The sequence below is a fragment of the Neovison vison genome, chromosome 11 (assembly GCF_020171115.1).
Source record: "Neovison vison isolate M4711 chromosome 11, ASM_NN_V1, whole genome shotgun sequence".
Classification (NCBI taxonomy): domain Eukaryota; kingdom Metazoa; phylum Chordata; class Mammalia; order Carnivora; family Mustelidae; genus Neogale; species Neogale vison.
In genome coordinates this window covers 36892032-36909244 of record NC_058101.1, presented here as the reverse complement: position 1 = coordinate 36909244, position 17213 = coordinate 36892032, and the positions used below count along the sequence as shown (strand labels likewise).

Genomic DNA, 17213 nt, shown 5'->3' with positions numbered 1-17213 from the left:
CGTCTCTGCTCAACCCGGAGATGTCTGCCTGGTGGCCCCAGAAGCACTGTGGCTGGCGCTGACTGGGAGCCAGGACCCCTGGGGATTGGGGGCGGGGTTGCAGAGTACACAAATGGAAGAGGAGGGCATCGCAGAGGGGAAAAGCATAGCTTTATTTTCCTGTTAAAACAAGGGGGGTGGGGAGGGGAAGAATTGGAGAGCAAAGCCTACATTTTCCAGTATTTGGCTTCAATTCTGATAAACTGGTTCCATTCAAAGTGTTTTAAGTACACGAAGTCGGACTGGAAGGTGCTGTCTGGGGCTAGCTGACTGGGAGCCTCAGGGGTTGCACATTGTGCCAAGAAGCTTCTGATTTGGTTAGGAAGACTGGAACTCGTGGTTTAGGGACAGGCATGTTTATGTGCTGCACGTGCGATGCTGTTCCCAGCCCAGCGCTGAGCTGCTGAGGTTTTGAGTGCGAGTGCAGCCACCTGGGGGATGGCTCCTTGCTGTGGCTCTGAACCCTGCCCTTGGCTAAGGGAAGCTCTCCTTGATCTGTTTGGTTTCTTAGGGGGCAGTAAGCCTTGTACCTAAGTCCTACCCTTGAAGATGTGGTGGAAACTAGGAAATTCCTTTGCTCTCTTTTCCCTTAGGGTGGATTCTGCTCACAGGTCAGCAAAGGAGGACTGTGGAGCCCCGTGGCAAGGGCAGGACCATATGCTACCCCCTCGGCCCCAGTCACGGAGGACTGGCCCCACTTTAGCTGTACAAGTGGACCCTGGTGCAACGGGAAGAAAGTTAACTTTTGAGAGGAGCAGGAGCATCTTTGAGCGGCTCTTTTAGACCTGTGTGTAAGGCAGTGTGTGGATACTTTGTAGATTACCCACGTTTTGGGGGTCCTGTTTCTTAGTTCTTTTGTATATTCTATGTGATTACAGCCCTGGCATGGGAATAATGCTTAAGTCACTCAAACTTCAAATTTACTTTAGCTCTTTCTGAACATTTTTTTTAGATGATCTAAAATTTTATATATTCCCCTTTTTAATAGGGAAAAAATAGAGTCAGTTGGCCTCCCTAAGGGTCTTTGGTGGCTGGTTTTAATCTTTTTCCAAAGATTTTATTTATTTATTTGACACAGAGAGAGAGAGATCACAAGTAGGCAGAGAGGCAGGCAGAGAGAGAGAGAGGAGGAAACAGGCTCCCCGCTGAGCAGAGAGCCTGATGCGGGCCTTGATCCCAGGACTCTGAGATCATGACCTGAGCCAAAGGCAGAGGCTTAACCCACTGTGCCACCCAGGCACCTGGCTGGTTTTATTCTAAGGGCAGAGTTTGGTAAATATTTAAATCTTCCTATTTGTTCTTTAAAAAAAAAAAAATTTTTTTTTTAATTTTAAAAAGATTTTATTTACTTATTTTTTTACTCTTTTTTCTTTTTTTTTTTTTTAAGGATTTTATTTATTTATTTGACAGAGGGAGGTCACAAGTAGGCAGAGAGGCAGGCAGAGAGAGAGGGGGAAGCAGGCTCCCCACTGAGCAAAGAGCGAGATGCGGGGGTTTGATTCCAGGAGTCTGAGATCATGAGCTGAGCCGAAGGCAGAGGCTTAACCCACTGAGGCACCCAGGGGCCCCATTCCTATTTGCTCTTGATAGTTTATTTGAAATGCACTCCATACTGAGATTTTGTGTTTCTCTATCTTCTTACCCTTCTTCGGACTTCCACTCCTTTGTTGGGTCATTTGTCTACTTCTTGATCCCCTCTGTCTAGATTGTAGGTTACCTGAAGAACGGGATCTATGTGTGGTTCATCCTTGTATTCAAGAAGAGTTTGGCATAGAATTTGGCATAAAGTGTTTTATATAGTGAGAGTATGAACAGGACTCTTAGTTGCAAGTAACACACACCCAGTGTAAAATGGCACAATCAAAAATTTATTGGCACAAGAATCCCAGTTTGTTGACTTCAGGCATGGCTGGATCCAGTTCCTCAAACCTCAGAACCATCATTCTCACCCCCTTTCTTCCATTTTTTAACCTCCTGTCTTGGTTTCACCTCCTCTGGAACCATTTAGCATGGCTTTATTTGTGATAGCACCAGAAATTCCAGGCTTTTGTCCTCAGAATTCTCAGTCCAAAAGCAGGATTTCTCAAACTGGGCAATACTACATTTTGGGCAAGATAATTGAGGAAAGCTCTCCCATGCATTGTAGGATGTGCAGCAGCATCTTTGGCCTCTACCAATGAGGTGCCAGTTGCAACTCTAACCCTCCAGATGTGACAAACCAGAATATCTCCAGATATTGCCAGATGTCTCCTGGGGGAATGGTGGTGGGCAGAGTTGCCCCAGGTTGGAGAACCACTGGTCTAAAACCACAGCAAGTTTCTTTTTTCTACCAATTCCTTAAAACGCATAGGTTCTGGTGTGGATTGGGTTATGTGACCACCCCTTTATTAATTCTGCAGTGGGGTGGGGTAATAGAATATGCTGGTTGGTTCGATCTGGGGTTGCCATCTGGGGCGAGGCCTATCTGTGCCATTGAACCATCAGAATGAGAGTGGGGTTAGGTGGTACTAATTATTAGGGGAGAGGGCACTGGATTCCAGGTAAGACCACAACAAGAAACTCCTGAACCAAAGCCAAAAAAACACATGGACCCTCACAGGGCCTGGGAAGTCCTTCTGAATTGAGAATGAAGTCTTGGTGTGATGGAAAGAGGATGTGTCTTGCCATCAGGTCTGCTGCTGTCCTGACTCTTCAGCTAATTAGCTGGTAACTTTGGGCTAGTGTTTTACCCTTTTCTCAATCAGATTCTATCATGCTTGTGAAAATATTATTTTTTCATAAAATTTTCATTGATGTTCTACAAACAGAATTATATGTAAATCATGTATCCAGTGACTTCAAAGTTTGAATAACCTTGTATAGCCAGTGCCCAGATGAAGAAACAGGACAGTCCAGAAGCCCCACAGGCCCACTCCCAGGCACTCCTCCAGAGATAATAGCCCTCCTGTCTTCTGTCATCATGGTTTAGTCTTTTTTCTTTTTTTTTTTAAGGATTTTATTTATTTATTTGACAGAGGGAGGTCACAAGTAGGCAGAGAGGCAGGCAGAGAGAGAGGAAGGGAAGCAGGCTCCCCGCTGAGCAGAGAGCCGGATGCGGGGCTCCATCCCAGGACCCTGAGGTCATGACCTGAGCCGAAAGCAGAGGCTTACCCCACTGAGCCACCCAGGTGCCCCCATCATAGTTTAGTCTTGCCAGTTTTTAAAATTTGCCAAAAGTGGGATTCTACTGCGTGATCTGTTCTACGTGTTGTTTCCGCTCGGCATGACACTTACTTACCCGTGTCGTTGCACTTGACATACGACATATTCCAAGCTTGCTTGGCATAGCTTGCTTATTCTCCTTTTCCATGTTTTTGATCGGGCATGGGCTCCTGCCCGAGGGGTTTAACCACTCAGCTGCTCTGGGATTCCCAAGGACTTTGATTTTGAGGCACAATTGAGAACTGGTGGAAAGACTTCTGTCTGTTGCTGATAGACGGTCCAGACCTCCTGTAAGTGTTTTATCGAAGGGTATTGATTTGGACATGAAAAGACAACACATGGGCACTTGTTAGCTTGAAAACCAGTTTTAATCAGTTCAATGTATTTGACTCTGTGTGATTTTAGGTAGAAGCACAACTGTATTGGTGCCCAGTATTCTAGCTGATTTTGCTGTTTTAGTAACCAGTATACACTATATGATCAAATACTCCTTTATTAATAGTCTCTCAGTGGCAAAATTTCAAAAGGGCATCATTTATAAGAACCGATTGTGGTGTGTGTCTTGGAGAAGGAACCAATGCTTTGTTTAATGCTTCTTCCTAGTACATTTACACGTTTATAGTTCCCTCTGCCTTGTAGGAAAGGCACCCAGTGTCCCTTCGCAAACATTATGTACCATACGTAACTCAAACGGGGGATTGCCGGGATCAGTTGCTAGTTCATTGTATTTGTGAGTGTTTCTTAATCTTTGAGAGATTATTTTGAAGTAGACTTTGATCAGAATTATACAGTAGCATTTCTTGTAGGGCATTAGCACCTGTGCGTTTAATGAGCTGAGACTTCAGAGATGCGGTGAATTTATTTGGAAACCAAATTTACCTTATATAGTATGAACAGCTTGTCAGATACCTGTGTGGTGATTTTGTCTTTTTTGTCTTTGTTAGTTTCTTCATCTCTGAGACCAGCATAGTGTGGGTTTGGGCATTTGGGGTATTTCAGGGTATTTCAGCTTATCTAGGGCCTTAATAATCAAATAGGGTTTGGGTACAATGGTGTGGAGGACAGGGCAAGGATAGAGCTTTCCTTACCTTGGGACACGAGAAAGGACAGGTGATAGGAATATCAGAGATGCTCCCCGTCAGAACTGCCTAGTGCTTCCGAACACTGTGGAAGCCAGGGCCCCACCCCAAACAGGCCGCTGGGGTTGTGGGTGGGGGCAGTTCTCCTGCAGCCCCACTTGAAGTGAGAACCAGTGCATTCCCTGGAGAGGACGGGACGTGGAGGACCTAGGTTCTCAGGTCGAGTATTCAGTGATTTATTCCATGATCTCTGTCAGTATCTGTGCTAACCGATCAAAATGTTTTGACTTTTTACCTTTGTTTTAGGAAAGTTACCAAGCAATTTCACAGTCTTCCAGCAGCTGCCTTCTCTCACTTTTCCTTGCTCACCTTCTCCCAATGGCTTTGTTAGCGCCCGCAGCTGTTTACTCAGGTTGGATTTTTGTCTCTTTGTTTCAGACCTTTGTAGAAATGTGTTGGTCACGTCAAAAGGTTGTAGTGAACCTTTCAAATGGTTATTTTGGAGTAGGATGCTGGGTTTTGTGTTTGCAGAGACTCATTCCAGGGGGTTTGAAAGCTAAGAGTCTGTCCCATTGGCCATTTCAGAACTAGGGAAGCTGAACACTACTTGAGCAAGACCCAAAGGATAGAAGGATCTGGGTGAATGAGGTGGGTGGCCTGAGTTAGGGGCCAGCGGTCATTAGCATTTCTTAGGTGCCAGATGCTGCCTCAGTCAGCTAATGAGCACGGCTCCTCTCTTTTTGGGAAGGCCTAGGCCATGAGTCTGACCCTTCAGCTAATTGAAAGCATAAAGCAGGAGTCGAGGCATTAGCTCACCCTGAGGACCAGCAGGCAGAGAAGAGAGGCCTATGGTCAGGACCAGCCTTCTCTAGCACACAGTTGGTCGCTTTGCTCCTGTGTTCTGGCATCGGCCACGTTATCCTGGAAATCATGTATTTAGATATGTAGAGTGTCTCATTTTCTAGACTATGAGCCTCTCAGGTAAGAAGAATCCTGTCTTCCTCATCGGGTGAGGTGTGTTCGCATCTCTCTGTTGAATCCAGCGCTTTTGGACAACATGGGTGCTCACGTGTGTCGTGTCTGGATGGTGTTTTAGTCTCGTTAAATAATTTCAGTCATGAGCACTTGTAAAAAGATGTTGCCTTAAGAGTTTTGTATAAAATTTAAGACATGTAATGTAGAGGCAATACTTGATTTAATTTCGTTTTTCTTTCCCTACATTTACCTTGTTTCTGACCACACGTGCAAAAAACCACTTCTCACCAACAAAAATGAAGCACAAGTCTGTTCCTTCTGGAAAATAATTATGCGGAATAATTTTCTCTTAGAAGTGCTTGTTTTAACTTTTTGCCATGAGAGAACATTTCATCCAAAGGGCAGAAGTACAGTGTGGTCTGCCATTTTTTTGCAGTTTGGGCATGTTTTACTGTTAAATAACAGGAAAAAAATGCTAGAATTGTAAATACAAACCCGGGGTTCTTCAGATTCATTTAATATTTCTTTGTTACCAGTTAGCAGCAAAACAAAAGTATAAATGTAAAGTAAAAATTACTTTTCATTCTAAATACCATTTTAGTAGCTCTTTCCTCTGTCAGTCCTTGTGAATAAAATTACACTTGTAGTGTATTTCTAATCCTTTAGAATCCCTAAATCCTTACCCTCCAAAAAAGTTGACCCAAATGTTTAAATAAGGACTTTATTTACAGAAATGAATGTTTCTAGTTCTCTTACACTAAGTATCATTTTTCTGATGACTTATAAAAACAAAAGTTACTTAAGTCTCCTGCAGAAACAACATGCATATATACCGTGCTTTTTCAGTGTGTGAATTTGAAAGAAAACTGTTTTGTGCAACTTTCTGTGAAACAGTGCAGATTTGCTTTAAAAAAGAGCTTTAGTATAAACTCAGGTTGAGAGAAGAGCAGGTTAATACATTTTATGTCAAAACAGGGCCTTTTTTTAAAATTGGTGATTCATTTTAATTAACATTTTTTTGTTGTTGTGATTCCCAATGTAAAAGGAAATAAAATCTCAAACCCTTACTGAATTTATGCCAGTGTAATGCTTTTCACGTTCTTGTTTTTGCTGTAGTTAGCTTTGATTTACTCTGCTTATCTATGATCAGAAATGACGTAGATATTATTGCTGTGACTACACTAAAAAAGGATTTTTGTTGAAAGTACCCAGATCGTATCAGTGGAAATAAACTCCTTGGCCTCAGTGTATTTGCCCTAATAGGGTCGGTGTATTTGCAGTAAATATTCTAACTTGGAAGTTTATGTTCTCAGAAACTGCAGTTTTACCTTGGGACATTTTTCGATTAAGTTTGCTTATTTTCAGGGTTAGTGTTGGCATCACCCCTTTATTTATTTTTACATATCTCTATGAGCTGCCAACTCCAGCAGCTGCTGGTCCTCAGTGGCCTGTCTCCCTTGGCTGGCACTCTGACCTCATCCTTGACCGCTCCCCTTCCTCCTCCTGCTCCTCCTCGTCCTGTCCTCCAACTTCCAGATTCCCCAGCTTCTCTGCGTCTGAAACATTGGCGTGGCCCCTGCTCCCGTCCTGGCCTGCTTCCTTTCCTTTGCCTTTTCTGTTCCCAGGTGGCCTCCACCTCTTGTACGGGAGCTGCTGACATCGAGGTCTGCATCTCCTGTCTTGGACTCCAGGCCCAGCCGCCCGCTGGATGCCTTACTTTCAAGTCCTCCCCATCTTACTCAACAGGTACAAAAGCCAAACTCCTCATGTCATCTCCACAAACCTGCTTCTGTGTTCCTTGCTTACACAGCTTCGGGCCAACTCTGCGAGTCATGGGCTGGCCTCTATGCCCTCGATGCCCCCATCCAGATAGCCACTGAATCTTGTGCATTCTCTCTTCTGGAAGCTTTTATTTAGCCTTTCCTTGACTTTCGTCTTCGTCCAGGCTCCCCCAGGCCCCATCTCAGTTCTGTAAATGTTCTAAGCCTCCCTTGGGGCCCCACTCCCCATCCGTGTAGGGCTGCCTTGTTTCCATCTCCTGCTCCTGGATCCCTACCTCCTGGCATCTAGTGCTACTTAGAGAAATGTTTGGCAATAAAAGGAAGTAAATGACTCTGTCCCCTCGTGTGACAGGTAACCCTGTAGGTGAGTCCAGGACAGAGCTAAAAGAATGGAGAAGTCAGGTTTCATCACAAGTGGGTATCATGCCTTCATTTCTCGAGAAACAGCGCTCCAGGGCTCTTCTGGGAAAGGGAACGTAGTTCTCAATACGGTTACAAACTCACACACAGGTGGAATCCATTTTTTTATTGAAAAAGTTTACTGTTTTGCTTATGGTAATTTTAAAACATTAGATTTTTCATTGTTGACAGTTTATTGATGAAATTATGTTTGGTGATTTGCTGTCAAATATTCTGAGGTGGTTATGTTCTTGTCAGGATCCTAGTGATTTCTTTTTAACCCCTGTTGTCTCCTTTGAACCCATGTTACAGTTCCCCAGAGCAAGGAGAGGGACAGGGACCACTGACAGGGCTTTGACAAATGCCCGTCTCCTAAAGGTTGTGATTAGTGTGTAGGAAAGACGGGAGGTTGGAAAAACTTCCACAGCCTCAGCCCTGACCAAGGTTGTAGTGTGCCCTTTAGCCTCTTGTGACCTTGGGAAGTGGGGAAATAATCAGATTCTCTACTGTGTGTCTTACTTCTGTGTCATTTGCTACTGAGTCACCCTAATTTCACAGGACTTCACACATTTTCTCTGTGCTTTGGTTATATAACAAAAGGACACCATTACCTCAGATGCAGTGGAAGATTTCAGCATATAGAAATGATACTTCTTTTAACAAACCTCAGGAGCCTGTGTAAGACTTTCCTGTTCGGAGAGTAAGTTTAATAATAAGGAAGATTCATACGACTCCTGATAAAATAATCATATAGACTTGCTCAGTAAAGTGGTGAGGCTCTTTACTTGCATGAATTGGTTATTTTTCTTTGAAAATTCTTTACTTCACATTACTTCACAAAAATAACTTTTACCTGAAAAATGGGATTTTTTAAAAAATATTTTTTTATTTTTAAGAAACTGAGGCAGTTCTTGCCAATGTCTTATAGTGCCTTGTTGGCAAAGGTGTGAATGGAACCTAGGCTTCCTCCGTCCCTCTTCTCTCCATCCTGTCTTCTGGTATATTAGCCATTTTCAGGCTGCCATGGGATATGTAGTTTGGTAGTAGGAGAGTATGCTATAGCACAAGCAAATAGTGCAAATAATGCTGGACAGATGTTGAAATTTGGGCCTATTTAGTATTGTTTAGCTCGTAAGCTTCAGTAATCTGTTTTTATTTTTTATTTATTTATTTATTTATTTTTTAAAAGATTTTATTTATTTATTTGAGAGAGAGAGACAGTGAGAGAGAGCATGAGCGAGGAGAAGGTCAGAGAGCGAAGCAGACTCCCCATGGAGCTGGGAGCCCGATGTGGGACTCGATCCCGGGACTCCAGGATCACACCCTGAGCCGAAGGCAGTCGTCCAACCAACTGCGCCACCCAGGCGTCCCAGTAATCTGTTTTTAAAATACCGACTATACCAGGACGCCTGGGTGGCTCAGTGGGTTAAGTCACTGCCTTCGGCTCAGGTCATGATCTCAGGGTCCTGGGATCGAGTCCCGTATCGGGCTCTCTGCTCAGCAGGGAGCCTGCTTCCTCCTCTCTCTCTGTCTGCCTCTCTGTCTACTTGTGATCTCTCTCTCTCTCTGTCAAATAAATAAATAAATAAATTTAATAATAATAATGAAAAAAAATACAGACTATACCGAAATGTATTTTATCTTTTTGTTTGATAAAATACCTTGGAAGGATATATCATAGTCTTTATGGCAGAGATACTGTCTTTAAGACATGCTTGATATAAAATCACAAAGAGAGAAATATTTTGAGTCATTGGGTCTTAAAAAATAGAAGCATACATTTTAAATCTACAACCATGTCCCTTTACTGTATATGTAGATTTTTAAAAAATACTTTATTTATTTGACAGAGAGAGAGAGATCACAGGTAGGCAGAGGGACAGGGGGGGGGATGCAGGCTCCCTGCTGAGCAGAAAGTGGGAAGCGGGGCTCGATCCCACCCTGAGATCATGACCTGAGCCAAAGGCAGAAGAGTTAACCCACTGAGCCACCCAGGCCCCCCTATATGTGGATCTTTGACCTGGATTGTTAACCGGTGTTTTGTTGTTGTTCTTTCCTCTATAATGCTGTTAGAAGACTTCAAGCTTCTGGGCCTTAAATTGAATTTTCTTACATAGAAAAAAAAGGGAAAAAAATTGCTTTGGGTATTAGGTCATAACGAAAATCAGGTCCTTCCTTATGAAGATGGAATTCGTGGCCATCTTGTTTCAGTGTCATGGCTGTACCTCTTCTAGGGGATCACAAGGATGGTAACCACGTTCACAGATTCATCTTCTTGTCTGCTGCTGCCTTGAAGGCTCCTGTCAGAAGCTGGTGATGAGAGGGTGTGGCAGGAGGAACGATGATAGCACAGGGGACCCTTTTGTTCACCCTATTGATCATGGCTCTGCATGGACCCCAAAGGCTTTGGAGTCTGTGTGGGAAGAAGCCCCAGTGTGTTGCCAGGGTAATGATGTATCTTGGTTGCTCCCTCCTAGCTCCATAGTACCCGTCAACTATTAGGAGATAGAGAACTGAGCAATAAAGTGCCAGTGGTCCTTGAAGAAAAAACAAGGATGTGATTCGGAGAAGTGTTTTATAGATTTCAGTCTTCACTTGTTATCCTCATCCCGCCCATTTGCCGTCGAAGACTCTCCGAGACACCCTGCCATGAAATCTAGAAAACGTGCCTAAGGTTTCCGTGAGCCACACTGGAGACAGCCCTCTTAGGGAGGGGACAGCGGCTGCGGGCGGGACTGTGGCTTTGCTGTGGGACTAACCCGGGCTTGCCTCTGAGGCTGGCCGCGGGGCGCGGGGCTGCGTGTCCCGTGGGCTCGCCCTGAGCCCTGAGGAGTGCTGTGGGCATGTGACTCCTCTGGCATCGTCCCTGGCACGTCAGGGTGCGTGATGAATACGGTTGCTCCTCTTCGGCCGTGAAAGCGGTGCGTTCCCCTGGCGTGGGAAGGCGTCCGCGGTCCCGGCTTCTCCGCGGTCCCGGCTTCCCCGCGGACTCCTGCTTCGGCCGGGAGCATGCAGGGTGGGGGGGGCAGGGCGGAGGCTGCTCGGCCTCCGTGCTGCGGGTGCCGTGCGGGCCCGTGTGGGGGTGCCGTGCCCTGCGGCCTCCGGTAACGCGCTCCCTTTCCCCGCAGGTGCCCGAGATCATCAGCTCCATCCGCCAGGCCGGGAAGATCGCCCGCCAGGAGGAGCTGCGCTGCCCGTCCGAGTTCGACGACACGTTTGCCAAGAAGTTCGAGGTGCTCTTCTGCGGCCGCGTGACGGTGGCCCACAAGAAGGCGCCGCCGGCGCTCATCGACGAGTGCATCGAGAAGTTCAAGCACGTCAGCGGCCGCCGCAGAGCCGAGTTCGACGTGGGCGCCCCGCGCTCGGAGAGCCCGCATCCCGCCGCAGGCCCTTCCCTCCCGGAGAGGGTCCCGCCGGGGCCGCCCGCGGGCGACGGGGAGCCGGGCCGCGGGCCGATGCGCAAGTCCTTCTCCCAGCCCGGGCTGCGCTCGCTGGCCTTCCGCAAGGAGTTCCAGGATGGCAGCCTTCGCAGCAGGAGTTTCTTCAGCTCCTTCGAGGAGAACGACATCGAGAACCACCTCATTAGCGGACACAATATTGTGCAGCCGACCGACATGGAGGAAAATCGAACTATGCTCTTCACGGTAAAGCCGCCGGCGCCCGGGCTCCTCCCCGGGGCGGGTCCGCGTTCCGTCTGCTCTCCTGAGCGCCGATTGCTAGCGGACTGCTTTCGGATTTGTGTGTGTGAATCTGTGTGTCTTATAGTGAATAATCCTTTTCTCGGGGGAAGTCCTTACTTTAGTCCTAGGCCTTTACCCTCATCGTGGGAAACCTAAAGAGAACCCATCTTCTGTGCTCGTTTTTGTCTCTACCCACCCCACCCCTCCCTGCTCCGTCGAAAGAGACCTTTTCAGTGGAAGCAACAGGGCACTCGAAAATGTGTATTAATTTCAAGTAGTGTATCGCAACAAAATCTTTTCGTTGGAAAATACTTCCTCTTTACTGTTTCTATTAATTTATAAAACATTTCTCCTTGGTTAATCAGGATAATTGGATTTGGGGATAAGATGATATTTGAAATTTATACCCGAACTGAAAGAATAGTTTAGCCAACTGTTTACTCTCTTTTTTCCTTGGAGAGGTTTGGTACACTGAGAGCCAAGTGCCAGAGAAGGAATGGATGCGGAAGCTGTCCTTGGCACTTTGGGTTCCTGGGTGCTGGGTTGCTCTGGGCTCCCCTGGCTGGGCTTACCCTCCTTGGGGGTCCCCTGGGTTGGAGCTGATGGGGCTCGGGGCCTTCCCAGCAGTGAGCTGGCCTCTGAGGATCTAGGGAACTGATTGTTCTTCAGCCCCCTTCTAGAATGCTGTGACCGGTATTCTAGAGAGAACAAAATTACCATGGGTGTGATGTTCTTGTGCCCAACTCAGAATAGCGAGAGGGCCGACACGTAAGGAAACTGCCGCTTCGGGGAAAGCCACGTTGGATTAAGCAGGTTTAAGATGAAGATGATGTGTCTGTGGGTAAATAGTGCTTTTTTCTTCCTCTTTTCATCGTGTCCTGAAAAGGGTGCTGTGTCAGCCCTCAGGCTTATGCTTTAGTCTGTGACGTATATTTAAAAAAAAAACAACTCTTGGTGTCATTGTGAAAGCTGCTCAGTGTGTGTATGTTAAGTACTTAGTGTGTGACTGCTGTGTTCGGGGTCCCTTGCAACATGCTAGGAGTAACAGCAGTGAATAGGACAGCCATGATTCCAGCAAGGGGCGTTGACAACTGAGTGTTCAAGTAATTGTCTCATTACAGTTGTGGTCTGGGGTTTCTAGGAAGGCTTCGTGGAGGAAGGAGCAGAGAGGTTCATTGTGACCAACTAGATATTCTTCTAGCTGGAGTATCCTGGGAGCAGTGGGTGAGAGGCCCTGAGGGAGGAGGGATGGGCTGAATGGAGTTTATTATGCTGACCCAAGGCTGTAATGCTAATGCGCTAACTTTAAGAAGTCAAGTAAGTAGTATTTAAATTCCTAACACACAGTTATGTACTCCACAAATGGTAGGTTGTTTTAACAATAATTTTAAAAGATTTTTCAGTAAAACAGTTAATAGTGTTTTGGAAGCTTCAAAAGGAGAGCTTTGGTTTTCTGGAAGCTTTACTTTTATAGAAAGCTCACTTCCTTATAAAGCAGAGATGTGACATCTGTGGTTTTGTTGTTAACTTTTGGATATTTGGTTCTCTGATCTCAAAGAAGACTGCTGTCTTAGGTAGGTGAACGTACTAGCGGGTGTCCTGTGCTACATGAAATCTGTGGGGTCAGCCGAAAGCTCTGGAGGTGATTCTCCACAATTAAATAGTTAGAATCCTATAGGAGCTTTCCCCTTTTCTTCTTTATTTTCATAGGTTACAGAATGAGAATGTTTGTTTAATAAAACTGAATTTGACTTTCATGAAAAACTAGTTTCTTTTTTGTCTTTTAAGATTGGCCAATCTGAAGTTTACCTCATCAGTCCTGACACCAAAAAAATAGCACTGGAGAAAAATTTTAAGGAGATATCCTTTTGCTCTCAGGTAAATGGAGATGGGTTATTGGCTCATTTGCATTTGAATTTTTAATGAATTCTGTCATTCAGCAGAAGTGCTAAAAGGTCACAAGATGTATGCCTACCGGGTATACTTGATTTTTGATCTTGGCGTTTCTCCTTTGAATTTTAAGGCAAAATATACATATAATTTTGAAATTAAGAAGTTCGCTGTTAGCAGCAATAATGTACTGGAGAAAAATAGATGGACCTTTCTTTTTTCAGTTATTAGTGGTAATATTATATAGTCACAAATTCAAGGTGTATATGTGTGGGTTTGCATACACATCTTATATTTATCTTCATACGTACACACAAATATTTTTAAATAGATCTCATTTCTATTTTATAAAAATTCTTAAGTTCTTTTTGGGTATGAGTCATTATTCTTCCTTAAGATAGTGACTCTCTATAAGGATGTTTTCCTTAGAATACAATGTCTACTTGAGTTCTTTCCCGATCATCTCTCAAAGTGTGTTTCATAGATTTTTGGGGGAATCAATTACAGTGAACTGTGTCAATTGTACTCAGGGTTTTCCTAGCAAATAGGAGATCGCTTAAAGTTATTATTTGTCTATATTTTAAAACTCTGACTTCTTACTTGCTTGCTTTCTCATAATTAAGAAGATGTAATGACAGTAATGACAGTCTCATTCCTGATTTATAACATTCCTGATTTTAAAAATATGTCTTTTGAATCCTTTTCCCAAAATGTGAAAATAAAGAATGTTCCTTTTATAGTCGAATAGAGAACCATTTACAAAAGAAAATTTTCCAAGTCCGGCTTCCCAGAGAGCGAACATCCAGCAGGTGCTTACCTTGCTTTGTAAGAACTTGGAATGAGAGGCCAGGATATGTCAGTGGTCGCCCGTTTATTGGGAAAATGTTCCACCTGGAAGGGAGATGACCCACAGAATTTAATCTCGATTTGCTACTATGTCTATTGAAATGTTAATGTTTAAACTTTTGCTTTTTCATGTAACAGTTTGATTATTTCCTGAAGGGTTCAGCTTACGAGTATACATGACGCCCTGAATTTCAAGTTTTTGGTACTGGTATCTGCACGCTGGCACTTCCTGGAGACGCTCCTGTGTTAATATTTATGGGCTCTGTCTTATCTGCATCAAGGTGCCTCTTAGCTGATAACCTCCAAAAAATTTACATATTAGATCCGAAGAACTCTTAGGAAACTATGGTGTACAGCCTTGGCCTTCATATCTTACATTTAGAAGCTTCTCTGCTCTTTGTGCATCTAATTCTTGACTCGTTCTTCATACCACTATACTTCAGTGCTTACCTGTTTGTTCTTGTAGGAGTAAAAATATGTTTTAAGTCTCTTTTTTTTTTTTAACCTTTGTGTCTGTGAGTGTTTGCGTGTGTGTGTGCATGTGTGTGTATAGTTGTGTTTATTCAATAATCTTTTGTCTACTTTTGATTTTCAAAGTAATTTTTTATTCTTAATACCTAGGAAATGTTCTCATTTTTCTGTGTCCACTTTTCTGCCCTTCCTTTTAGTACTAAAATAAACATTACAAACTCTGGTTTTCAGTTCTTCTATTATGGAGGTTAATCACAATAATATTTTAGTAGAACGATGTTAATCTTCATATTTGAAAGACGTCTTTAGATACTTAAAATATCTGAGAAAATTGTGTGGAGCCACAAAAGACCCAAAAAAGCCAAAGCAATCCAAAGAACAACAAAACTGGAGGTATCATAACCACAGATTTCAATATATACTACAAAATTGTAGTGACCAAAACAGTATGGTACTGGCACAAAAGTAGACACACAGATCAGTGAAACAGAATAGAAAACCCAGAAATAAACCCATGGTTGTGTGGTCAATTAGTCTATGCAAAGGAGGCAAGAGTATATAATGGGGAAAAGACTGTGTCTTCAACAGTGGCACTGGGAAAACTGGTCCGCTGAATGAAAAAGAATGACACTGGACCGCTTGCTTACACCATACACAGATATAAACTCAAAAATGGATTAAAAGACCTAAATGTGTGAAACATGAAGCCATAAAACTCCTTGAAGAAAACACAGACAGTAACCTCTTCAACATTGGCTGTTGCAGAATTTTCCAGATATCTCCTCAGGCAAGAGAAACAAAAGCCAAAATAAACTACCGGGATTAAAACAAAATAAAAAGCTTCTGAACAGAGAGGGAAACCAACAACAAAATGAAAAAGTAGCTTACTGAATAAGAAAAGATATTTGCAGATGATATATCTCACGAGGGGTTAATGTTCAAAAGATGTAAAGAACTTATACAACTCAACCCCAAAGCCCAAATAATCTAATTAAAAAATGGGCAGAGGACATGAATAGATATTTTTCCAAAGAAGTCATACAGATGGCCAAGAGACATATGGAAAGATGCTCAGCATCACTCATCATCAGGGCAATACAAATCAAGATCACAGTGAGCTACCCCTGGCAAGGATGTGGGGAAAAGGAACCCTTGGTACACTGCTGGTGGGAATGCAAGCAGCCACCGTGGAGAACAGCATGGAGGTTCCTCAAAACCTTAAAAATAGAACCACCATATGATCCAGTAATTCCGCTACTGGCTATTTACCCAGAGGTATCAAAGCACTAAATAAAAAAGCTGTACGTCCCTGTTTTTATTGCTGCATTATTGACAATAGCTCGGATACAGAAGCAGCCCAAGTGTCCACAAATGAACGGCTGAGGAAGAAGTGGTGTGTATGTACGCCCCACGGGGTATTTCTGAGCCATAGAAAGGATGGAGATCTTGCCATTTGTGACCACATGGATGGACCTAGAGGGCATTATGCTAAGTGAAATAAGTTCAAGAAAGAGACACACCACATGATTTCACTTACATGTGGAATCTGAAAAGCAAATGAAGAAACAAAAAGCAGAAACAAACCCAGACAGAGAACAAACTGACAGTTGCCAGAAAGGAGAGTGGTGGAGGTGTGCCGGCTTCGAGGTCCGGTCCGGAGCACGTTCAGTTGCAGGGATGGAAGGTCCCAGCGCTGGGAGGACAAGCCTGCGGGATTGTGAGGGCGTGGTGTGGTGGGAGATGGGGTGCACTCGGGGTGACCACAGACTTGTCGAGTCACCAAGTCGCACACCTGAAGCTCTGGTAACATTCAGTGTGCCTGTACTTCAGGAAAATCTGGGAAATCATTTTAGAGTGCTCTAGAAGGCCGCGCTGCCTAGGTCTTGTTGCCTTCTGGCCCTTGTGGCTTTCGGATACCGCTCACCGCTCCTTCCTCTCTTCCCCGCCTGCAACAGGGTATCCGACATGTGGACCACTTTGGGTTTATCTGCCGAGAGTCCTCAGGGGGTGGAGGCTTTCATTTTGTCTGCTACGTGTTTCAGTGCACAAACGAAGCTCTGGTAAGTGACACTGAGCAGCTCTTACCTGGAAAACATGTTTCTGGGCAATGTCAGCCTCACTGATTTTTCTTCCCTTCGCAAACTGTAGAGCTACATCGACGTGTTATTTAGCTTTAATTATCCGCCATGACTGTTTAGTGACTAGCTGGTACACATGCAAGCCTTGTTTGGCTATGTTTCTTCGGTTTTCGTTTTTGAGGAACGTGCTTACGTTCACCCTCTGGCCTGGCATTAAAGTATGTCATTTTGGACGTTTGACCCAGAGGAGCTGGCTCTTTCATGAGTATTGAATTTGTGTTTTTAGTTTCTACCTTCTTTACGAGCTTTGAGCTGCTGGGTACTGTTTCTCAGACTCTAATCCTAGCGGTTATCACGATTATTATCTGTCAGTCGGTGACGAATAGTCCCCCAAAATCTTAAAATGCTGAAAGTGTTTGCAGAGTCCTGAAATCTCAGCCCCGCTCGTCTTACACGTGCTGGCTCCCTGTGTCTTCTCTCCGATCAGGTTGATGAAATCATGCTGACCCTGAAGCAGGCGTTCACCGTGGCCGCGGTGCAGCGGACAGCTCAGGTGCCTGCCCAGCTGTGCGAGGGCTGCCCCCTGCAGGGCCTGCACAAGCTCTGCGAGCGGATAGAGGGTGAGTAGCCTTGTTTACCAGGACCGCCGGTGGATTTCAGCATGGCGGGGGATGGGGGGATGTCTTCTGTACATGGCCAAGCTGTTGTGTTCTGTGCTCAGGGTTTGAAGGGAGGCGTCCCTGCCCTTTCCCCATCGCTGCTCTAAGGGTCGTG

At 44.6% G+C, this 17213-nt stretch overlaps 1 protein-coding gene across 3 annotated transcripts in view; it reads left to right on the top strand.

Moving 5' to 3' along the window:
• TBC1D1 (TBC1 domain family member 1) overlaps positions 1-17213 on the top strand; it is a 219884-nt gene that overhangs the window by 90060 nt on the left and 112611 nt on the right. For all 3 annotated transcript variants that reach the window (XM_044224711.1, XM_044224712.1, XM_044224713.1), the window contains exons 2-5: positions 10603-11118; positions 12943-13032; positions 16317-16421; positions 16927-17059. In XM_044224711.1, the coding sequence (XP_044080646.1) occupies positions 10603-11118; positions 12943-13032; positions 16317-16421; positions 16927-17059 (844 nt within the window). The remainder of the gene's footprint in view (positions 1-10602; positions 11119-12942; positions 13033-16316; positions 16422-16926; positions 17060-17213) is intronic.